At 33.3% G+C, this 24,974-nt stretch overlaps 1 protein-coding gene across 1 annotated transcript; it reads right to left on the minus strand.

The window, feature by feature from the left end:
- On the minus strand, positions 1 to 23,412 carry LOC129749123 (paramyosin). Its single transcript, XM_055744009.1, has 6 exons — positions 23,294 to 23,412; positions 22,930 to 23,226; positions 1,734 to 1,873; positions 1,570 to 1,679; positions 1,334 to 1,400; positions 1 to 163 (listed from the first exon to the last, which is right to left on the minus strand). Exons 1-6 carry the CDS (start codon positions 23,364 to 23,366, stop codon positions 29 to 31), a joined length of 822 nt encoding a protein of 273 aa, XP_055599984.1. The 5' UTR covers positions 23,367 to 23,412; the 3' UTR covers positions 1 to 28.
- Positions 23,413 to 24,974: the final 1,562 nt, after the last annotated feature.

Genomic DNA, 24,974 nt, shown 5'->3' on the forward strand with positions numbered 1-24,974 from the left:
TTAATAAGAAAGTTCATGTGTCCCACAACTAACCATCACCATTTTCCTGGTAGGTTTTTTTGCGATGCAGGTCCTCCAATTTCATTTGAAGATCGAATCTCCGGGTCAACCTCTTGTCATTACGGTCCAAACATTCACTGCACGAAATATCCTCCGAAGTGTTCTGGAATAAGTTTAATAATATATTCTCTTTCTCAAAACTAAAAAAAGGAATTTATTAGCCAGTATTTCTGGATTATTACAACACATTGTTGAACAACATCTGTTCAATAGATTGGCAATAGATTGGCAATAGATTGGCAATAAACTTCTGGCTGAAGTCTAGGTGAACTTACTAAGGAAGTCGAACAATAACATCAATTTGGCGACTATTATTCTGTTCGTTCGATTTACAATTTACAATTTAAAGATCATTAGAGTGGTGTACCCTATTCATAGTCAACATTACACTTCTAAACTAGGTAGTTATTCCGTTTTTTTTATCATTCAGTCAATCAGTTTTTTTCTGATGCATATAAAAAAAATTGTTGCATATCAGTCGCTTTTTTCTACTGAAGCTTAAATATTTTTTTAGCAGTGTAAGTTCAGTCATTTGTGTGCATAGTTCAGATTAAGCAGCTTAATTCTATGCGAATGCTGAATAAAATTGTGGGTGTGAAGTGAAATTTTGGGGGTCAAAACTGAGATATAAGTAGCATATTTATCTCACTCTAGAAACCTAATTTGGGATTTATTCAGCAATTTGTATTTTTTTCGAAAAATTCAAAATGCAAAAAAAAACCATGAAATTTCGCAGAATTCCAAATCGTTCAACACCGGACGTATTTCGTGGGATAATCAATCTGCTAGATTCGTCACCTCGGATAGAGTCCATAAAAAAGGCCTATGTTTTTCCTTGTACCTACATATGTATGCCTGTCCAAGTCAGCTCAAATTGAGCCCTCAGGCACACTTGTGCTGCTGTTGCGGTGATTGAAGTTTATTTTTGCATGGCAATGAAATGGCGTTCAGTTTTTGCAACTTGGGCCTCAAAACTCATGTTTCGTTTGCGACTGGCTAAAAGGTACGAACTTGACCGGAGTCAATAAAAACGAAAGATCCGGTACAGCTAAATTGTGACCTTGAGTCTTGTGCCGACACTAACTCGTGGGTCACACCTTCATTTATTCAACCACAAAATTACTATACTTTTTCCAAGAAATGGATCATTCTGGCTTCACCCGATTCTCGGTGGTCGGAATTAAGTTGACCACTGTGACTAAATTTAGCTGCAGGGTCCAGCATAATCAACTTGTGAGCAAAAATAATCCCTCCCTATGCGGTAGGGTCTTACCTGTTCAGTAATCGTTTTGGCACCATCGTCAAACTTAATATCTGCCACTTCTGATTGTTGCCGGTGACTGCAAAAATTAAAATAAGAAATGGCGTTTACTCTTGCCGCGACCGACGCCTTGGGCTACACTATGGCGTCGTCGTGCACAATTTGAACTTGCCGGTGACGACGCAAAGCAATTTGATTCGCATCAAAGTGAAGTATTTACTGGGGAGCCGTAAAGGTGGCTCACCTACCTTAGGAGAATTTCGGTTGGCGCGGCCTGGGAGTCAAGGTTTTGAACTTGCGACCTCAGACGAATGATTTCCTGATGTAAGCGGGTGTTTTCGTCTTCAAGGAAATCCACCTGAAAAGGGAAATATTTAACAAAAAATATTTTTGAAAATTAAGAATAACTTACACTTTCGAGTTCGAATTCTAAATCGTCAATGATAGTATAGGTTCCAGCTAAATCTTTTTGCAGCTCTTCGCATCTTTGCTGTAACTGTTGACATCGTTTCTCGTACTGACCTGCGTTGCCGGAAACATCTGATACTTTTCCTGTTTAAATGAAAAAGAGAAAGTTTAACAATTCAACCCTATGTAAGGCAGATAAGGACATAACGAGCACCCGCGGCAAACTGGGCATCCCCCTTTTCTAAGGAAACACGTAATTTATTGAAAAAAATTCAGGAGGAACTGTATTGTAGTTCCTATAGTATTAGTTTTTATGAAAAAGAAGTCTCTTTATCATCTTTTCAGAAATATTAAAAAAAAACCAGCTAGGTTCTTAAGTGACGAAAAGATTATAATTTTTGACCCCCAGTAAATAAGCTCTTATGATCGTTAAATTATCTTGATCTATAATAAACGCACTGCAACACGACATAAGGGAGATAAGGGCATAACGAGCACCCGGGGCATAATAAGCATTACTATTTTCTACAAAAGTACGCATTTTCTCAAATAAATTTTCATGATTCGTATTTCCTATAGTATTAATTTTTCACCGAAAAAGAAACATGCTTATCGTCATTACAGAAATATTTAAAAAAAAACCAGGTTCTCATTATGCCCCTACACTGACTGGTTTTCAGCTTTCGGCAAAAATTTTCAAAATTCATTTTTAAACGTTTTTATCTACTTTTTTAAGTTTCAGCTAATTAGGTAATAGACTATGTTAGTGTCTAAACACGGATGAAAGAATATTTAAAAGGAAATTAGTTGTTAAGAAATTACGTGGTTTTAGTATGAAATAATGAAAAATCCATCATTTTGTTTGTTATTCCTGCTGAAAACAGAAATGTTGGAATAAATGGATTTTAACTTAAAGCTATCCGAAGTTATTTTTATTCCTTCAAACTATTATATCGTAACAATTTAGAAGTTTAGTCTTTTCTTTCAGTATGTTTATCGAAGAATTTTACTATTTTGGATTTTTCTGCCTTGAATAGTGTTGTCGTACAAGTATTTGCATTTGTTTACAGCTTCCGTTCAAAATAATACAAAAAACTTCCGGACAATCGATTCGGCACATCCCAATTCTTTAGAAGCTTCCACATTTGGACATCGGATGGAATTTTTTTGCTTCAAGAAGAAGCGCTGCCTCAGAATATTCAATGCAAAGTAGGTTGGTCCAGAAGGAATGAGTTGAAAAAAAGGTTTTCAAAACATGTTGAAATATTTTACTAAACAAACCTCCTTTTCGAAATTTTAAAGAATTTTCAACTTTCTGTTCATTTCCGGAGAGATAACCGTTTGAAGAAACCAAAAAATGCGCTAAATTTAGATAAAAATATGAGACTTGGTTTTTTGCTATTCTCAAACTGAGTTTTGAGTGAAATTTCTTGACCGTGCAGCTATACGAAAAATTTCGCCGTATCCCATTTCTCGTTCGTAAAATTTTGTAAACAGGACGTGCGAACTGTCACCACAAAAGGGAACATACGTCATCGTGAATCGACCCTTTAACGGGCAGGGTTGCCAATGTGCTTGATTTTTCAGGATTTGTCTGATTTTTCGAGGCCCATCCTGATAACCTGATAAGCCTTCGTTTTTTCCTGATTTATGGAAGGAAGCCAGATTCTGCCTGATTTTTTTAATTTTGTAGTATGATGTTCATTTTGAATTGAGATGTCTGTTTCTGCTTATTGCTTTACCTGAAATCGTCAATGTTATACTTCTCTGCTTAAACCGATTACATTCACCAAATTAGCTGAGTGAGCTTTTTTATGTTTCCTTACTTGATTCGATTATATTCATAAAGCTCCAGCATCTAAAGCAAATAGAGGTCAGACTAAATTGTTTCTATCTAATTTACCGGTTAACTATTTATGATCTTAATTTTGTAGGTACAAAATTCGAATTTCAAATTTTATCGAGCTTTGAAAATGATTCCAGTTCGGATACCGGAATAATCCGAAATTTGGATTTCGAATCATATAAATAACATTTGATCCGTAACCAATTTCACTTAGTTCTTAAAATAATTTTTTAAATGAACTAACAGAGTAAATCACCGAGCTGAATCGAGAGTTAATGATATCAGCATGATCATTATCTAAACGTTTTTGTAAGAAAGACAAAAAAAAGTGAACAGAATGTTTTTTTTATTGGAGCCTGATTTACCCTGATTTTCAGAAGAAGAAAAAGTTGGCAACCCTGGCTACGCGTCGCGACGGGGCCTCCCAGGATATACACCCTTCTCCCGAATATGGGTCCCATGGCGATGAACGTGCTAATGGTGATTATACCGCCCCAGGGGAGGTTCTCATTATGCCCCTACTGTGACTGGTTTTCAGATTTCGGCGAAAAAATTAGGAATGTATTCTTAAACTGTTTATTCTTTTTTTTTTGTGTTTGCTGGTCACGAGAATACCTTAAACGTTTTTATTCAGCCAAAGTTTTCAACTTGAAAATTTATTGATAAAAAGTCATTTTCTCTGTCTATTCTTGTTGGGTTTCACGAAAAAAAAACTTTAAACCTTTTTAAACAGGCAAAATTTTTACTTGAAAATTTTTGGTAAAAGTAATTTTTTGATTTATTTAATCGGGGGGTCCCGTGAATTTCTTGAATTTTTCTTAATCAGGCAAAATTTTCAACTTGAAAATTTTTTGGTAAAAAGTCATCTTTTATCGATTGTTTCTGGTCGGTGGTCACGTAAAAAACTTTGAATTTTGTTAATCAGATAAAATTTCAACTTGAGAATTTTTTGATGAAAAGTATTTTTTTTAGTATTTTACACGACCCTCGACCAAAAAAAATGGAAAAATATTACTTTTTTCTAAAGAAAATCATGTTGAAAATTTCGTCCGCTTCAAAACATTGAAGGTTTTTTTACGTGACCCCCCCCCCCCCCCCCAAAAAAAATTTCTCAGTGGGAACATCAACTGTATCGGAAATTTTGTCTACCACTTTGCCATAACAGATGATGATTTGATTGATTTGAAACTCTATTTCAATCAACGCTTGACTTTTACCCAATATTTTTCAATTGGACAAAACTATGCAAGTTTGGTGGATCAAAACTTAATTCAAAAACATCAAAATTATTCTTCTTGTACCATCTCAATGAATTGTGTTTGTGGTCAAACTACATAGCGTATAAATTGATTATCTGTTTATTTTTAATCTTTTATTTCTTCATTCGGTCAAGGCTTGGGGAGAAAGACTGATTAAAAAAGGAAAAAAATCTTTCAAACTTCAAATTTCTTTCATCAATCTACCGACCAGTGCGAAGGTTCAAAATTTACTTTCTTATTTAGTGAATTTCAATAAAACTTTTTTTATGCTGATAAGCACTTGTTTTGCATGAAACAATGATTTAATTAAGTTTTGTTTTGATCTGGCAAATTCTTGCATGATCAGGCGTATTGAGTCGCTCAAATTTCGTTGAAGTTTTTGAAGCTGATTAATAAAAACTGTTTGATTAATGGTTCTAAAAATAGCTTAAATCATAGATTAAGATTTTGGGTAGCATGGACTGACAAACATTTTTATATAGTTTAAAGTTTATATTTATTTATTTAGCACCTAAACAACTGAGTTACATGACTCGCTAAATGAAACTGATCATCTAAAGTTAAAATTTAAACGATTACAGATCTTTTCAACAATTGCTGGCTTTTTGCCGAACTGTAAAAAAACGATACAGCGAATTTCAGTCTTCCTCCCCCAGGGTCAAGGTATTCGACCCCCATAAGACAAAGAAGGATCTGACCACCTCGTAGGGCAAGAGGTAAATGTGGAGTCCCGGATCAGGACTCATTTAAGGTCCATTCCCAGATTGCCACTTAACTGTCCTCATGAATAGTTTGGAGTATTGATGCTACAAATACCAAGGTCTAATTTTTTATTTAGATCATGACTTCCATTTTGTCATCCTGATCAAAAGTACTGTAATGTACATGTATTTCTTTTCTTAAATTGGAAATCAATGTGTTCATTCTTATCATTGATTTTCCATTGATTTATTCAAAATCGGATAAATTTATAAAAAGGTTCTTCTGAATATTCAACTTGTGAAATGTTTTATATTGGATATCTAAACGCACAAACTCAAATCTTTTGTTTGCGTTTCAGTCTTTTCATTTTAAAAAATTGTGTTTTAAAAAAGTCTTCTATTATGAAGTTTATGTGAGGCACAAGTTTAAAGCTGTGAAAAATAATGATTTGAGTTGGAGATTTTTATAATCTGGAAAAATCATTAGTGAAAAAGAGAGTTTTAAAATGCACTTGAGAGTGAAAATGAATGCCTTTTCCATAAGGTTGCAAGTACTTTTTCAGCTCGTATCCGGGCCGGACAAATCTTATCTAAAAATCTGGTGGAATCCGAGCATTTGATTTCAAAATTGTCGGTCAAATATCCAAGCAATATCCAGGAAAATTTGATCAAAACCCATGAATTAATCGACAAATTTCAAGAAAAAAATTGAAAAAAAAGTTTTTTCATCAAAGTTGATCAGCTGAAATCGTATTTTACCCAAGTAACCATAATCATCAACATAGCAGTTAATTTCGCCAGAACTGACTCACTGTACTAGCTAAGAGAGTGCAGAGAAGCTCTAAAGCTGTTATTGGATAGCATTTTGACAATTCGTTAGTGCTTATGGTTTCTTGGGTATCCTTCTATAAAACCTTTCATGATAATTTAAAAAAAAAAAATTTAAAAATAAATTTACAGCACCATTTGATTTTTTTTGGTTCGATTTGGCAAAAAAGTTGAATAAATCTGGGCTTTTTCCATGAAATCTGGGCAATCGAGCCGGACCGGACTTTTCCCAAATTTTGTAAGTATAAAATATTCCGGCCATTAAAAATTAAAGCTTAAATGAATTATGATGAGTATTATCTAAGTTTTGTTACCGAAAACTGGTTTGAAAATCTGCAATACCTTAAATAGGTAAAAATCGGACCTGAGGGCGAATCGGGAAAACCAAGAAAAATCAAAATGGTTTGAATATCAAGCAATCTTCAAATATTTTTCCTTGTTCCTTGATTCGTAAAGTCAAAGCAAATATGAGTTCAATTGATATTGAAATAATGATTTGAAACAAAAAAAGTCCATCAATTATCATATTGTGACAAGTGTTGTTTGGAATCATTGCAAATAGTAATATGCTATGTTAAATGTTAAAAACACGATTTGGCAAAAAAAAAAATTTCAAACTGCTTCAAGTGGTTTAACATTACAAAAAACAAAAAACGCTTTGGAACACTTATGAGGAAGTGAAAATATCAAAGCTGAATTTGACTGAAATATTGAGGAAATTTTCAGAAAACGTTACGGATTCTGCCCGCTTTACGTTATGTTACACCAGGGTTTTGGACCAGGTGCATATTTTGGACCACCTTGCAACTATTTCCCAATATTTCACTTTTAAATCAACTAAATCATGAAAAATTTGAACAAATATAGCTTTTTCCTAGCACTGTAATCATATCGAATATTTCATTTAAAAATGCTGATAAGGGATACAAAATTGAAAATAAAGTTTTGATTTTTCACAGTTGAGCCGAATCCAGCCCATTGCAGGAGGACGTGCCATTATTGGAGTTAACTTTCAAAAGGTTTTCTACATAGATGAATCCAACAACTACAAACATGTTCACAGCTAGGATAAAACACTCAAAAACTCGTTTGCAAGCTCGAAGAACCAAAAAAAAACTTGTGTTTATAGCAATTTGACCCATGTCGAAAAAAGTCCTTAAGGACTTATTTTGGAACACTCACCCAAACCAGGGTATTTAACATTGCTGCAAAAAGTTCATGAACATTATAAGAAGTGGTTGGAAAATATGGATATAATGGGGCACATTATTTCATTCGCTGAAGAAAAATAAAATATGAAATAATGGTATTTTTGTATTTGATTAACCCTCCTAAACACAACCCCACGTTAAGACGGAGTTTACTTTAATCGGCTTAAATCTAAAGCCAATCAACTAATTTTTTGCGCAGAACTTGTCAAAAAATGTAAATCCTACAATCCATACTAACAGCAGCTGTTTGAAAAGCTTAAGGTAAAAACACGTACAGCTTAGAGAAACTTAAAAACATATGAAACCTGGAAATTGAGCTATTTTAGAAAATTATTATTTTGGAAGCCTCATAAAAAATTATTGACACTATGGTCTAAGAGTAACAACCATTCGGGTTTGATTTTTAAGTAAAAATTGATCCACAATAAAAATTCACAATTTGAAAAAATTTGAATTTTTTAGCCAAAAAAAATCTGGATTCTTAAGGGTTAAAATTATTTAATTTGCTTGAATCAATGTAAGTACGGTTCAGCACTAAAGCCTAACCTAATCCACTTAGGTTTTGGAAGTCAAGATAAGTCATTTAGTGTCGCGGACCTGATGATGAAGGACTTTCTTAACTTTTCATTGAGTCACCTGAAAGTGAGTTGTGTTTCAAAATTTGATCCTGAAATTAAGCCAACTGGACACAGAAAACTGATAAGTATTTTACACTGAACAATAAATTTCGTGAAGATTGCAGTGTGCTATAGGAATTTTCAAAAAAATTTCAACGAACTATAAAAAAGGAATTTCCAGTAGATAGCTACATGTTGGTACATCTTCCTATCACCAATTTTTGTTTCTCTACACAAACAAACAACAAGTTGTTGGAAGTCGTGCTAAATATTCAACAAATAAGTATAGAAAGAGGCTGAGTAAAAGTTGAAGAAACATGGTTTACGAAAGAATTAACGTGAATAAAATATGACTGCGAGAGTAAAAATGAAAAGGTTTACTAAACTATACGAATAGTGTAATCGAAAAAGTAGCAAAATTTAAAAAATTACCTTATTTGGTTTAACGGTGATCTAAACTAGGTCCCGAGGGTGGTCCAAAATAGAAACATGGTGGTCAAAAATACCGACCAGAACCATCGAATAAAAGAGTTATTAGGCTTTAATCTTGTTGTATTGCAACGAACGATGATATTTTCGATAGAAAAGGTTTTGATCATCGTAATGAATGAATGATGAGTAAAAATTGTAACAGGTTCTTCTCAATTTCTAGAAAAAGCATCGCCACTTCTCAAAGCGATCCCAAACAGCTCCGTTAACCTGTATAGATTTTTGTATGAGAGTTTTGATCATGAAAGGCCTGTATTTTTATAAAAGTCTAATACGCATACTGGGATAGATATTGAAACTTAAATTTATGTATCTCATAGGATGGTTTTTTTTCTAAAATATGTAAAATATGGAATTCTTACTACTTTACGCTGCATATCTAAATTCTTAGACCCATTAATAGTGCGAATTCTTAAAAGTTAAACAATGCTACCTTCCAGGGTACAATATCCTTTCAACGCATATTTCAATGACCGGAGCATGTCTATTTTTGTCAACATCATTCATTAAAAATAAAATGCTTATAAAATGTTGACACAGGAGCAGCAGAGCAGGTCTGAGGGAAGGTGGAGTTGCCCGTTGATGTCATGCGGTTCGGGGCGTTCTCTTTTGACCTGATTTTGGGGGGTTTCGTTACGGAGTGATGTATGCTGGCAAAATTTTTTGCCAACCTTGCAACGCCTTCCATCGCCATCGCCTGTGAGATTTTTTTTTGCAAGTCGCCCAAAATGTACCCCCTCGCGAAGGGTGAAATGTTGTTTCTCATTTTTGGCACCATCGAATCTGGAGGCGATCCATTTGCTGCCCACAACAACACGCAACTAGAGTCGAGAGTTTGGTTTCAACTTGTCGTCAACTGACTTTCAGGGACATTCGGGTTGGGTCCTTTCAATGGGTTGCAATTTGAGTATAGAGTTGATTAAAGCGAGTCCGATAAAATCAAAATATGAATGAAGACCCCAATTCTATGGATTAGAAGTCAACTGAATCATTTCATTTTCTTTTGAAAAACACTTTTTTTTGTTCTGGATTGATGACAGCAATATTGAAGATATTTTTTCAAAATCTGAAAGCTGTATCATAAATCTTAATTTGAAATCTGAATCTGAATCTGAAATTTAACCTGAAATCTGAATCTGAATCTGAAACCTGAATCTGAAATCTGAAATCTGAATCTGAAATCTGAATCTGAAATCTGAATCTGAAATCTGAATCTGAATCTGAAATCTGAATCTGAAATCTGAATCTGAAATCTGAATCTGAAACCTGAAACTGAAATCTGAATCTGAAATCTGAATCTGAAATCTGAATCTGAAATCTGAATTTGAAATCTGAATCTGAAATCTGAATCTGAAATCTGAATCTTAAATCTGAATCTGAAATCTGAATCTGAAATCTGAATCTGAAATCTGAATCTGAAATCTGAATCTGAAATCTGAATCTGAAATCTGAATCTGAAATCTGAATCTGAAATCTGAATCTGAAATCTGAAATCTGAATCTGAAATCTGAATCTGAATCTGAAATCTGAATCTGAAATCTGAATCTGAAATCTGAATCTGAAATCTGAATCTGAAATCTGAATCTGAAATCTGAATCTGAAATCTGAATCTGAAATCTGAATCTGAAATCTGAATCTGAAATCTGAATCTGAAATCTGAATCTTAAATCTGAATCTGAAATCTGTGTAGAGGGGAGATATCCTCGCGCACAGTGAACTGACTTTAAAACAAATAATCCATAAAACTCCTTCAATCAACACCCATTTTACATGCTCAAACATAACCCGCGTCCTCCATATCTCGCGCCTCGCACATAACTAACTCCGGATCCCGAGTCTTCTTTTGAGTCCCTCTCTCGTGTGGGATGAACATTGTCTTCGCTCTTTTCCAGCGCTCATTCATTTCCGACCACGCGAGGGGTGCGTCACTACATCCCCCATAAAACTTCTTGAAATGAAAAAGTTCACAGCCTTTGAACAAAGCAGTAATCAAGGTTTTGGTTTTAAAATGCTTTCCAATTCATGCTTTCGTTATTGTTACTTTGATCGAAAGAATCGATATTTCTCAACTACTTGTGGAAGTTGTTTGGAGAAAGTTACTGTGACAGATAATTCGATTTTTCATAACTAACAACTAAAGTGGAGTTTACTCCATCGAACAAACAACAACTCTGAAAAAGAACTGTTAGTGTTTACTTTATCCTTTATCCTGATCAAAACTCTCTTTCCAAGAGAAGTTAGATATCTACTTTGGGTGAAATATAACTTTCGCTAAATGAATAAACTTTTTTTTTTTATTCTTATTAATTACCATGGTTTGTAATTTTAATCAGTAATAGCGTATCATATCTTTCTCGCTTTTTCTTTTTTTTTTTTAGTTGTGTGTTATAGTTAACCCAAGTAACAATTTAAGTTTTATTCCAACCTTAACAGTTCGCTTAAGACTATTTCCTAAAGCTACTTTATAAGCCAAAGCGCATTCTACGCTATTAGCACAACTACTTTAAAGTTAACATATGGCCAAAAGGGACCACTTTGTTAACGTTTTTAAAGCTAATTCTATACGCTATAATAAAACATCCAACAGAATAGTTTTATTCGACCTTATAGACATAGCTTTAAGAAACCTTTCAGAGCCCTCTTCAGACTATCCACAGCTCTTTTAAAACTACGTCGTGGAATCTGATAGGAATTTTACTGTGGGATCTGTGAAATCTGATAGGAATTTTACTGTGGCAGCTGTGGAATCTAATAGAAATTTTACTGTGGGAGCTTTCTGTTCCGTTTTTTCTCGTTTTATCACTTACTCTCCCAAGCATTTGATGATAGGTAAAGATTCCATTTAAAATATTTTAAAAATATTCTCATTCTCATTTTCAAGATATCTAAGCAAGAAACTTCCTGCAACCTCAGATTTCTGGTGAAGTATATACGAAATAGCATCAAAACTTAAGCGCGCCTCAAAGAAAATCAAGGTTGACCATATTTTAAGCATTTTTTAAATAAAAAAATTATAATTAATGGAAAATATGAATTGGCTGAAATGATGCAATTTTTGTTTAACATTGAAATTCATCACCTATACAACAAATAGTACCGTCAACATTGTCAAATTGATGAAAACGTCTAGTTTTTAGTATTAAAGTATTATTTACAGCAACATGGCGTCAGTAATTTCGATTCAATTTCACAATCAACATGGCGTTCAGTAAATTAATATTGAAAATCTTAAGGCAGTTGTAAAACAGTGTTAAGATGGTTTTATGACGGTTAGAAAAATGTGGTAATAAAACAATTTCAATAAACAGTTTTTAAGTGGTTTTAAGAGACCTTGAATCACAGCTTCGTTTGACGTTTCTCTAAATGGAATACACGCTCATGATGGATTTATCCATTTTTGAGAAAGAGAAGTTTTTCGCAATAAATGAAAACATTTCGATTTGTTGCTTGGCAAAAGGCATTCATGCAACTTTTTGTTTTGTTTCCTTTTGACTGTGAGGATGGTCAATCATCTTTAAATAACAAATAGGTATTGCTATCAAATAATCTCAAACTATTTTGGAATAGAACATTTTTTATCATCAAAACCCTGGCCTCAAAGCTTAATAATAACCCGCATAAATGAGGATTATAACCAAATGATTTTTGAAGCGTAATAAAACGTTTAGCAAACGATTATTAAAATTGTAAAAACATTGCTTGAATCGTGAATTCCGAAATGATTGAATTTTGAATTTGTAGTTAGATTATGTAAAACAGTTAAAAACTGTTAAAACAGTTGTATGGGAAAACAATTGGAAGCGATAAAACGATTCTTTAAAACGTCCTTCGGATGTTTTGCTTACTATTACCAGAACTGCCTTACGCTTTAAATAAATCGTTATTTTCAATGATCGGCCAATGCTAGTGGTCTTCATTTTGAATACATCATCTGAAACTTGTTGAGGCTGATTTAGAATGAGCATTTTCGATTGTGATGAAACTCAATTTCTCCGTCTTTGCTGAGTTGAAGCCGGTTTCTGCAGTCTTCCAGAAATTTTCAAGGACGGTTTATCTGAAAATAATTTTGTTAGTTCTGGATTGGATGAGTTTAATAGGCGTACTTGTAAATTAATTTTCTAATACATTTATTCTTATCGAATCACAAAAACCGTTTATTCACAGTGGGCTTTCATTCGAACCCTGAGAATTGAGCGAATAATGATGTGGACTGATTTGCGGTTGTTTTGAAATTTGAATGCGGATACAACAAAGTTGTTTTTATTTTTAAGATGAATTTAGCTGTGTTAATTTATATCATTTTGATAGCACGTTTTTCTCAATTTTGAGTGATAATCCTTTCAAAACAGGTAATGCTATCTCAAAAAAAGGTAAAAAAGTTTAAGCGTGTATACGTTCTTCTCGATTGTCAAATCATCTGTCACTTAGTTTTATCATGCCTACATCCAATGTTCCAATAAAACAGTTTTTCAACTTGGCTTGAACGCTAGTTTTAAAAGCGCATTGAGAGCATTATTAAAACCCTTACCAAAGCTCTAATAAAAACAGGAAAGTATGTGTTTTATTGAATCTTTAGCAATACTTTTGCAACTTTTTTACAACACTCTTAAGATAGTGTTTTATTCAAGTTTTAGCAAAACTTTCAGGGCTCTTTTAAAACACACGATAAATGAAGCATTTCCTATGTTACAATAAAACCGTTTTAAAAATGGGATGCCATCGAAAAGTCTTCATAAAACAATATTAAAACTCAAAAAAGCCAATTGGCTTGATCTGTGTTACTTGGGAATATTTGTAAATTTTCAATCATCACACTTACCTACTTGTTTATGGTTATACACCATTGACATGTCTTCACGATTTGAAAAATCTTCACAAGTCTTCATCAGGAGCATCTCATTATCTCTCATTGTTCCTTACTATCTGTACAACGAACGTATAACATGATTTTTTTAAAAGCTCCTTGTCGTACCGAGAGCTTCCAAATTGATTTCTAACTCCCGCCCAGTACCTCTCGATGCTTTTGTCATTCTTCAAAACTCTACGAGAACTTAAACTGGAAGAGTCGAAAAAACTACTCTCGTAACAACTTTTGTTATGAGTAAAACCAATTTCTCTAAGAATATAAACCAATTTAGCAATATGGTGTTATTTGAATGACACACTCAACTTGCCGTCATTTGATTCGAAAAAAATAACTTAAAGAAGTCCCAGGAAACTGATAAAAAATGCGGAATTCTAGAGGAATAAAGCCATATCTTCGTCATGTCTATTCATGTTCCCTTCATAACATGAATTCAATACATGGGCACCCTATCTAAGGTAACTATAAAGAAAACCTCCTAGCGGTCCCATTGCCAAGTACGCTTATACACCACAAGTGCAACTAAAGAATTCTTCAACAATGTATTTGATCGTATGCTTCAACGGCGGCAACTATACACCATAAATTCAATCAAACGTTCAGCCATTCAATGCCAGAGGAATCGAACAGGAACAGTTTTTTTTGTTTTTGACTTCCATCCACAACAAGAGGTTTCACTATCAGTTTTTTTTTCTTACACAAACATGAAATTCTATCGTAGGAAACACTTTCAAATACTCCCTTCTCCAAATCTGTGGGGGATTCTTTTCCGTTCCAAGCTTTGACTTGTTAAAAATACAGTACCTAATCGATCAAATTATCAAAAATTAGAGATCAATTTAAATACCAAAACCATCGGTTTATTATGCCAAACCAATCACATATTTTTGTAGTACCTCTCAATTCTCAAGGCTACCATAGCTGTCGATCTGCAAAACGAAATAAGTAAATCTTCTTTACTCATTCATCATATAGAAATCATACAAAAGATTTTTTTTATTTAGATCTCTTAAAACTAGTTCATATTTGCCACCAATCCACGTCATTGAAATAATTAATCTTGAATCTTCACGAATAGTTGGCAATGCCTTTCAAAGGTTATTACAATTAAATTCAAACACCAACTCGAATGAATTCAACCTCTCAAAGTCACCAAAGTTCCTCAGAACTGTCCACGCTCCTTAGAGTAATATTAATGTTGATTCAAAATCAAGAAATTAAATTTTCAAAAAACAAGAATTTCGTATTTGGAAACAAGACTTCTTAAAATCACCAAATTCCTCAGAATCATCTATTTGAGCTTCTAAGAATTTTGTTTAGGTGGTTGATTTCTCAAAATTACCAAAACTCTGTGTAAGGGTGAAAACAAGCTTTATGAAGATGCTTGCTCACCACCAGCCTTTTTGAGGGTAACAATAAATCTGTATGGACTTGAACTTGGAACTAAACGGTTGTACTCAGTCAGTGCTCCTATGGAAGAAATCCCCTAACTGGTATTCCTTGCCGTGTATAGTATCCTTGGGCAAAGGATCGTGTAGTTGGGTCAAACTGGGGTCGTGGCACTGTGTTTTCCAGAAAGTGATTCCTCTAAGTTATAGAATTCCTCAGAAAATCACAGAATCACCCATACTTTGTTTTCATACAAGGACTTCGCAAAGTCATTAGATTCCTTAGAATCGCAAGTTAAAGTAGTTGATTTCTCAACACAACACATAGGTACTTTGTTCTCTTACAATGAATTCACAAAGTCATTGGATAAGTCAGAATCGTCTGCACTCTTCAGAGTCGCACAAGTAAAATAATGTTATTGATTTCTCGAAATCAACCTAACTCTCTCTATTTTTACCACAGAATGACTCCTCAAAGTCATGCATAAGATTCCTCAGAATCGCAAGTCAAAGTTTTGATTTCTCGAAATCACTCATACTGTGATTTCATACAATGACTCCTCAAAGTCATTAGATTCCTCAGAATCAAATAGTCGATTTCTCAAAATCATACGTACTTTGTTTTCTACAATAACTTCTCAAAGTCATAAGATTCCTCAGAATCATCTGCGCTCCTCGGAGTCGCAAAAGTGAAAGAAAGTAATTGATTCCTCAAAATCTACTATTCTTTGTATTTCTCACAACGACTTCTCAAAGTCATTAGATTCCTCAGAATCATTTGCGCTTCTCAAAGCCTTTACAGTAATTGACTCCTCAAAGTCACTCAAGTTTTATTTCCTTTTCCGCGTACAGTTCAATTCCTCAGAACTACCCGCACTTTGTCATTCTGCGTTAACTACAGTTTCTCAGAACTATCAGCGCTCCTCGGAAACGCCAAACCTTCCTCCTCAATGCAAAAACACTGGCCTCTCGGTGTCCATAAAATATAATGGTGGTCCTCAGACCATCTGCAAAAAACACCAGTGAATAATCCTTTTCGCAACCTTACAAAACTGTGAAACTTTATTCTCCGTTTAGCAAATTTTTTTCACTGCATCTGTCACATAACATTGGTAACCTTGAAAATGGGGCCAAGACTACGCCCCTTCTAAAATTTTCGGATTTATTTTGTTGACAACTCAATTTCAGCCTTAAATCCTCACAGTACTTACACTTTTTACCGTTATCCTCGTCGCCAGATGTAGAGGGGAGATATCCTCGCGCACAGTGAACTGACTTTAAAACAAATAATCCATAAAACTCCTTCAATCAACACCCATTTTACATGCTCAAACATAACCCGCGTCCTCCATATCTCGCGCCTCGCACATAACTAACTCCGGATCCCGAGTCTTCTTTTGAGTCCCTCTCTCGTGTGGGATGAACATTGTCTTCGCTCTTTTCCAGCGCTCATTCATTTCCGACCACGCGAGGGGTGCGTCACTACAATCTGAATCTGAAATCTGAATCTAAAATCTGAATCTGAAATCTGAATCTGAAATTTGAATCCGAAATCTGAATCTGAAATCTGAATCTGAATCTGAAATCTGCATTCTAAATCTGAAATCTGAATCTGATACCAGAACCTGACATCCAAAATCTGAACCGAAATCTGAATCTGAATCTGAAATCTGAATCTGAAATCTGAATCTGAAATCTGAATCTGAAATCTGAATCTGAAATCTGAATCTGAAATCTGAATCTGAAATCTGAATCTGAAATCTGAATCTGAAATCTGAATCTGAAATCTGAATCTGAAATCTGAATCTGAAATCTGAATCTGAAATCTGAATCTGAAATCTGAATCTGAAATCTGAATCTGAAATCTGAATCTGAAATCTGAATCTGAAATCTGAATCTGAAATCTGAATCTGAAATCTGAATCTGAAATCTGAATCTGAAATCTGAATCTGAAATCTGAATCTGAAATCTGAATCTGAAATCTGAATCTGAAATCTGAATCTGAAATCTGAATCTGAAATCTGAATCTGAAATCTGAATCTGAAATCTGAATCTGAAATCTGAATCTGAAATCTGAATCTGAAATCTGAATCTGAAATCTGAATCTGAAATCTGAATCTGAAATCTGAATCTGAAATCTGAATCTGAAATCTGAATCTGAAATCTGAATCTGAAATCTGAATCTGAAATCTGAATCTGAAATCTGAATCTGAAATCTGAATCTGAAATCTGAATCTGAAATCTGAATCTGAAATCTGAATCTGAAATCTGAATCTGAAATCTGAATCTGAAATCTGAATCTGAAATCTGAATCTGAAATCTGAATCTGAAATCTGAATCTGAAATCTGAATCTGAAATCTGAATCTGAAATCTGAATCTGAAATCTGAATCTGACATCTGAATCTGAAATCTGAATCTGAAATCTGAATCTGAAATCTGAATCTGAAATCTGAATCTGAAATCTGAATCTGAAATCTGAAATCTGAATCTGAAATCTGAATCTGAAATCTGAATCTGAAATCTGAATCTGAAATCTGAATCTGAAATCTGAATCTGAAATCTGAATCTGAAATCTGAATCTGAAATCTGAATCTGAAATCTGAATCTGAAATCTGAATCTGAAATCTGAATCTGAAATCTGAATCTGAAATCTGAATCTGAAATCTGAATCTGAAATCTGAATCTGAAATCTGAATATGAAATCTGAATCTGAAATCTGAATCTGAAATCTGAATCTGAAATCTGAATCTGAAATCTGAATCTGAAATCTGAATCTGAAATCTGAATCTGAAATCTGAATCTTAAATCTGAATCTGAAATCTGAATCTGAAATCTGAATCTAAAATCTGAATCTGAAATCTGAATCTGAAATTTGAATCCGAAATCTGATTAGGAAATCTGAATCTGAAATCTGAATCTGTAATCTGAATCTGCATTCTAAATCTGAAATCTGAATCTGAAATCTGAATCTGAAATCTGAATCTGAAATCTGAATCTGAAATCTGAATCTGAAATCTGAATCTGAAATCTGAATCTGAAATCTGAATCTGAAATCTGAATCTGAAATCTGAATCTGAAATCTGAATCTGAAATCTGAATCTGAAATCTGAATCTGAAATCTGAAATCTGAATCTGAAATCTGAATCTGAAATCTGAATCTGAAATCTGAAATCTGAATCTGAAATCTGAATCTGAAATCTGAATCTGAAATCTGAATCTGAAATCTGAATCTGAAATCTGAATCTGAAATCTGAATCTGAATCTGAAATCTGAATCTGAAATCTGAATCTGAAATCTGAATCTGAAATCTGAATCTGAAATCTGAATCTGAAATCTGAATCTGAAATCTGAATCTGAAATCTGAATCTGAAATCTGAATCTGAAATCTGAATCTGAAATCTGAATCTGAAATCTGAATCTGAAATCTGAATCTGAAATCTGAATCTGAAATCTGAATCTGAAATCTGAATCTGAAATCTGAATCTGAAATCTGAATCTGAAATCTGAATCTGAAGTCTGAATCTGAAATCTGAATCTGAAATCTGAATCTGAAATCTGAATCTGAATCTGAAATCTGAATCTGAAATCTGAATCTGAAATCTGAATCTGAAATCTGAATCTGAAATCTGAATCTGAAATCTGAATCTGAAATCTGAATCTGAAATCTGAATCTGAAATCTGAATCTGAAATCTGAATCTGAAATCTGAATCTGAAATCTGAATCTGAAATCTGAATCTGAAATCTGAATCTGAAATCTGAATCTGAAATCTGAATCTGAAATCTGAATCTGAAATCTGAATCTGAAATCTGAATCTGAAATCTGAATCTGAAATCTGAATCTGAAATCTGAATCTGAAATCTGAATCTGAAATCTGAATCTGAAATCTGAATCTGAAATCTGAATCTGAAATCTGAATCTGAAATCTGAATCTGAAATCTGAATCTGAAATCTGAATCTGAAATCTGAATCTGAAATCTGAATATAAAATCTGAATCTGAAATCTGAATCTGAAATCTGAATCTGAAATCTGAATCTGAAATGTGAAATCTGAATCTGAAATCTGAATCTGAAATCTGAATCTGAAATCTGAATCTGAAATCTGAATCTGAAATCTGAATCTGAAATCTGAATCTGAAATCTGAATCTGAAATCTGAATCTGAAATCTGAATCTGAAATCTGAATCTGAAATCTGAATCTGAAATCTGAATCTGAAATCTGAATCTGAAATCTGAATCTGAAATCTGAATCTGAAATCTGAATCTGAAATCTGAATCTGAAATCTGAATCTGAAATCTGAATCTGAAATCTGAATCTGAAATCTGAATCTGAAATCTGAATCTGAAATCTGAATCTGAAATCTGAATCTGAAATCTGAATCTGAAATCTGAATCTGAAATCTGAATCTGAAATCTGAATCTGAAATCTGAATCTGAAATCTGAATCTGAAATCTGAATCTGAAATCTGAATCTGAAATCTGAATCTGAAATCTGAATCTGAAATCTGAATCTGAAATCTGAATCTGAAATCTGAATCTGAAATCTGAATCTGAAATCTGAATCTGAAATCTGAATCTGAAATCTGAATCTGAAATCTGAATCTGAAATCTGAATCTGAAATCTGAATCTGAAATCTGAATCTGAAATCTGAATCTGAAATCTGAATCTGAAATCTGAATCTGAAATCTGAATCTGAAATCTGAATCTGAAATCTGAATCTGAAATCTGAATCTGAAATCTGAATCTGAAATCTGAATCTGAAATCTGAATCTGAAATCTGAATCTGAAATCTGAATCTGAAATCTGAATCTGAAATCTGAATCTGAAATCTGAATCTAAAATCTGAATCTGAAATCTGAATCTGAAATCTGAATCTGAAATCTGAATCTGAAATCTGAATCTGAAATCTGAATCTGAAATCTGAATCTGAAATCTGAATTCTGAATCTGAAATCTGAATCTGAAATCTGAATCTGAAATCTGAATCTGAAATCTGAATCTGAAATCTGAATCTGAAATCTGAATCTGAAATCTGAATCTGAAATCTGAATCTGAAATCTGAATCTGAAATCTGAATCTGAAATCTGAATCTGAAATCTGAAATCTGAATCTGAAATCTGAATCTGAAATCTGAATCTGAAATCTGAAATCTGAAATCTGAATCTGAAATCTGAATCTGAAATCTGAATCTGAAATCTGAATCTGAAATCTGAATCTGAAATCTGAATCTGAAATCTGAATCTGAAATCTGAATCTGAAATCTGAATCTGAAATCTGAATCTGAAATCTGAATCTGAAATCTGAATCTGAAATCTGAATCTGAAATCTGAATCTGAAATCTGAATCTGAAATCTGAAATCTGAAATCTGAATCTGAAATCTGAATCTGAAATCTGAATCTGAAATCTGAATCTGAAATCTGAATCTGAAATCTGAATCTGAAATCTGAATCTGAAATCTGAATCTGAAATCTGAATCTGAAATCTGAATCTGAAATCTGAATCTGAATCTGAAATCTGAATCTGAAATCTGAATCTGAAATCTGAATCTGAAATCTGAATCTGAAATCTGAATCTGAAATCTGAATCTGAAATCTGAATCTGAAATCTGAATCTGAAATCTGAATCTGAAATCTGAATCTGAAATCTGAATCTGAAATCTGAATCTGAAATCTGAATCTGAAATCTGAATCTGAAATCTGAATCTGAAATCTGAATCTGAAATCTGAATCTGAAATCTGAATCTGAAATCTGAATCTGAAATCTGAATCTGAAATCTGAATCTGAAATCTGAATCTGAAATCTGAATCTGAAATCTGAATCTGAAATCTGAATCTGAAATCTGAATCTGAAATCTGAATCTGAAATCTGAATCTGAAATCTGAATCTGAAATCTGAATCTGAAATCTGAATCTGAAATCTGAATCTGAAATCTGAATCTGAAATCTGAATCTGAAATCTGAATCTGAAATCTGAATCTGAAATCTGAATCTGAAATCTGAATCTGAAATCTGAATCTGAAATCTGAATCTGAAATCTGAATCTGAAATCTGAATCTGAAATCTGAAATCTGAATCTGAAATCTGAATCTGAAATCTGAATCTGAAATCTGAATCTGAAATCTGAATCTGAAATCTGAATCTGAAATCTGAATCTGAAATCTGAATCTGAAATCTGAATCTGAAATCTGAATCTGAAATCTGAATCTGAAATCTGAATCTGAAATCTGAATCTGAAATCTGAATCTGAAATCTGAATCTGAAATCTGAATCTGAAATCTGAATCTGAAATCTGAATCTGAAATCTGAAATCTGAAATCTGAATCTGAAATCTGAATCTGAAATCTGAATCTGAAATCTGAATCTGAAATCTGAATCTGAAATCTGAATCTGAAATCTGAATCTGAAATCTGAATCTGAAATCTGAATCTGAAATCTGAATCTGAAATCTGAATCTGAAATCTGAATCTGAATCTGAAATCTGAATCTGAAATCTGAATCTGAAATCTGAATCTGAAATCTGAATCTGAAATCTGAATCTGAAATCTGAATCTGAAATCTGAATCTGAAATCTGAATCTGAAATCTGAATCTGAAATCTGAATCTGAAATCTGAATCTGAAATCTGAATCTGAAATCTGAATCTGAAATCTGAATCTGAAATCTGAATCTGAAATCTGAATCTGAAATCTGAAATCTGAATCTGAAATCTGAATCTGAAATCTGAATCTGAAATCTGAAATCTGAAATCTGAATCTGAAATCTGAATCTGAAATCTGAATCTGAAATCTGAATCTGAAATCTGAATCTGAAATCTGAATCTGAAATCTGAATCTGAAATCTGAATCTGAAATCTGAATCTGAAATCTGAATCTGAAATATGAATCTGAAATCTGAATCTGAAATCTGAATCTGAAATCTGAATCTGAAATCTGAATCTGAAATCTGAATCTGAAATCTGAATCTGAAATCTGAAATCTGAATCTGAAATCTGAAATCTGAATCTGAAATCTGAATCTGAATCTGAATCCGAAATCTGAATCTGAAATCTGAATCTGAAATCTGAATCTGAAATCTGAATCTGAAATCTGAATCTGAAATCTGAATCTGAAATCTGAATCTGAAATCTGAATCTGAAATCTGAATCTGAAATCTGAATCTGAAATCTGAATCTGAAATCTGAATCTGAAATCTGAATCTGAAATCTGAATCTGAAATCTGAATCTGAAATCTGAATCTGAAATCTGAATCTGAAATCTGAATCTGAAATCTGAATCTGAAATCTGAATCTGAAATCTGAATTTGAAATCTGAATCTGAAATCTGAATCTGAAATCTGAATCTGAAATCTGAATCTGAAATCTGAATCTGAAATCTGAATCTGAAATCTGAATCTGAAATCTGAAATCTGAATCTGAAATCTGAATCTGAATCTGAATCCGAAATCTGAATCTGAAATCTGAATCTGAAATCTGAATCTGAAATCTGAATCTGAAATCTGAATCTGAAATCTGAATCTGAAATCTGAAATCTGAATCTGAAATCTGAATCTGAAATCTGAATCTGAAATCTGAATCTGAAATCTGAATCTGAAATCTGAATCTGAAATCTGAATCTGAAATCTGAATCTGAAATCTGAATCTGAAATCTGAATCTGAAATCTGAATCTGAATCTGAAATCTGAATCTGAATCTGAAATCTGAAATCTGTATCACAAATTTAAATTTTGAATTCTGGAATCTGAGAATCGAATTTTCAATGTTAGTTCCGATTTCTGAATGAAAAATTGAAGAGAGAACTCAAATTTTCAATTGTTTTTCATGATAATTATCAAAAAAAATATGTTTTCAGTTGATCTGTGCAATACTAAGCTACAATTGTAATTGTTAACAAACTTTAGAGTCATTCTAATTCTTAGCAGCAGAGTTTAACTCTTTTCAGTACAAGTGCGTTTCCTTGTCTTAATGCTGAAAATGCAATTTAAAAAAAAAAAAAAACTCACCAATCAACTCGACTGGCACGCGCGAAATCCTCTTGATAGATGCTGCCGACCGAAGATGATGCTCCATCGTCTTTGCTTTTTCGCATTCCTGAAGATACCGGTCCATGAGAGTTCGATGCTGTGCTTTCAATTTCTGGCACGCGTCATACAGAAGCTCCTTTTGGCAGGTCTCTTTCTCCAGCTGCCCTTTGTACCGGACACTTAGCTGGGACATGCTCACGTTGGATTGGCTCAGCTCGATTACTTCCGCTCGAAGAGCTCGATTTTCGGCCGCCAGCTGCTTGTTGCGGGTCTCAACTAAAATTTGAAGTTCGTTTTCCAATAAAGATCGAGCAAATTATGGTCATCTGTGTCGGGTACTTACGAATATCATTCTGAGATATAAGTTCCTTAATTTTTCGATTTAGTCTCAAAATATCTGCCTCGTATCGTTCCATCGGTTGGAAGAAGTTACAACTAAAATAATATTTGCACAAAAGAACACTGAATTCTATTCTGCTGAAGGATTTAATCGTTATCTTCGATTTCTGAAATCAAAGATAAGATTGTGTGCGGTGCGACATCTAGCGGTGAGTAGAATTATTGCACGCAAGTCATCAACTGTTCGAACTTTCATGCTTGTGTATTACAGTTGGCACAACGGGTAAAGATTGAAACAAAATCTTTTAAAATTTGATATTAAATAGAAGTGCTGTAAAAATATATTCTCATTATCATCTTATTTGTTCAAAATTCAAGTAGGAGAGATAAAGTAGGGTCTAACAGGTTTTACCGAAACCGGTAAAACCGGTAAAACCGTCCATTTTCTCAATACCGGAATACCGACTTTTGGGACGGTAAAAACCGGTATTTCCGGTAAATTTTTCATCATTATTTGGCATTGTTCTAAAATTTACACAGCTAAATTTATTTTTACCAAATATTTATGAGTACAAATATTAAAATTTTGTTCAATCAGCTTCAAAGTCCAAGCTCAATAAACATTACTGCAAGGTTTATGTGAGATTTGATTATTGTTGAAACTTGTCGATGTAACTTTTTGAATCAAAACTTTTTTCATGAAACTTATCGATGCTATCGAACTGACGCTCAACAACATTTAAATACGTACTTTTAAAGTGTACAGTGACTGAAAAAGATACAGCTACAAGAAATTTAAGAATGCTTTACAATAATCACTGAATTATTCATTGATAAGCTGGATTTTGTTAAAATTTGCAAAATATTTTTATTTATAAACAGGCCAAGTTTATCAAAATCGTTCTAAGCGGTGCCGGGTTTTCACAATCTTGAAATTTGAAACGAAAAATATTGAAAACTGATTAGAAACATCCAAGTTTGATTCAAAACGTAAAATGTTTCCACAGAGTCAGCATTTCAACACATGTTTACATCATTTATAACTTCAGTTCTAACAAAACTTTCAACAGAGTCAGCATTTTAACAAATGTTAGACTGTTTGAATGATTTTTTTCATCAATATTTTCAAGGTAATTGATGGAACTTTGTGTTTTTATTTTTAATGCTGTTGAAGCATTTTTTTTCCAGGCATAGCAGTAGCAAAGTTTTTATAAATTTGCAACAGTATTAAAGCAACAAAAGACGTATGGATCAGATCCAAACAACCATATTTTCTTTTCTAATAGATTCTTATTTCTATTTGTTCGTTTTATTTTTGGGAAGGCAAACTTAATGAGGTCGTGATCGAAGTTGCGGTGGAAACATCCGTATTTTAGATGTTGTATGTTGTATGTTGTTGGTAATCCACCATGGGTGCACGGATTCACCGCAGTTTTACCAAAGTATGAACTCTGCATTCTTCGTATAAAAAATCGCCATATCTCTAATGCAGAATTTTCCATACCCGGCACCATGGCTTCGTGTTATCTGTTGTGGCTGTATGTACTTCGTGTTAGTGTTGATGGTTATTTTGGATGAATGTTTCAATCACCTCCACAACCATTCAAAAATTTACAAAAATTATAAATTACAATTTTTATAAATTTTCATCAGGTATTCCGGCATCCGTGTATATACCTGGATAG

The sequence above is a fragment of the Uranotaenia lowii genome, chromosome 2 (assembly GCF_029784155.1).
Source record: "Uranotaenia lowii strain MFRU-FL chromosome 2, ASM2978415v1, whole genome shotgun sequence".
NCBI classification, from domain to species: domain Eukaryota; kingdom Metazoa; phylum Arthropoda; class Insecta; order Diptera; family Culicidae; genus Uranotaenia; species Uranotaenia lowii.

Excerpts from the sequence above, each read along its gene's own strand:
- LOC129749123 (XM_055744009.1), bottom strand. The coding sequence starts at position 23,366 with ATGGAACGATACGAGGCAGATATTTTGAGACTAAATCGAAAAATTAAG. Across the intron at positions 1,874-22,929 it reads CGTGCCAGTCGAGTTGATTG|GAAAAGTATCAGATGTTTCC; the intron begins GTGAGTTTTTTT and ends TCATTTAAACAG. Across the intron at positions 164-1,333 it reads CCAAAACGATTACTGAACAG|AACACTTCGGAGGATATTTC; the intron begins GTAAGACCCTAC and ends AACTTATTCCAG.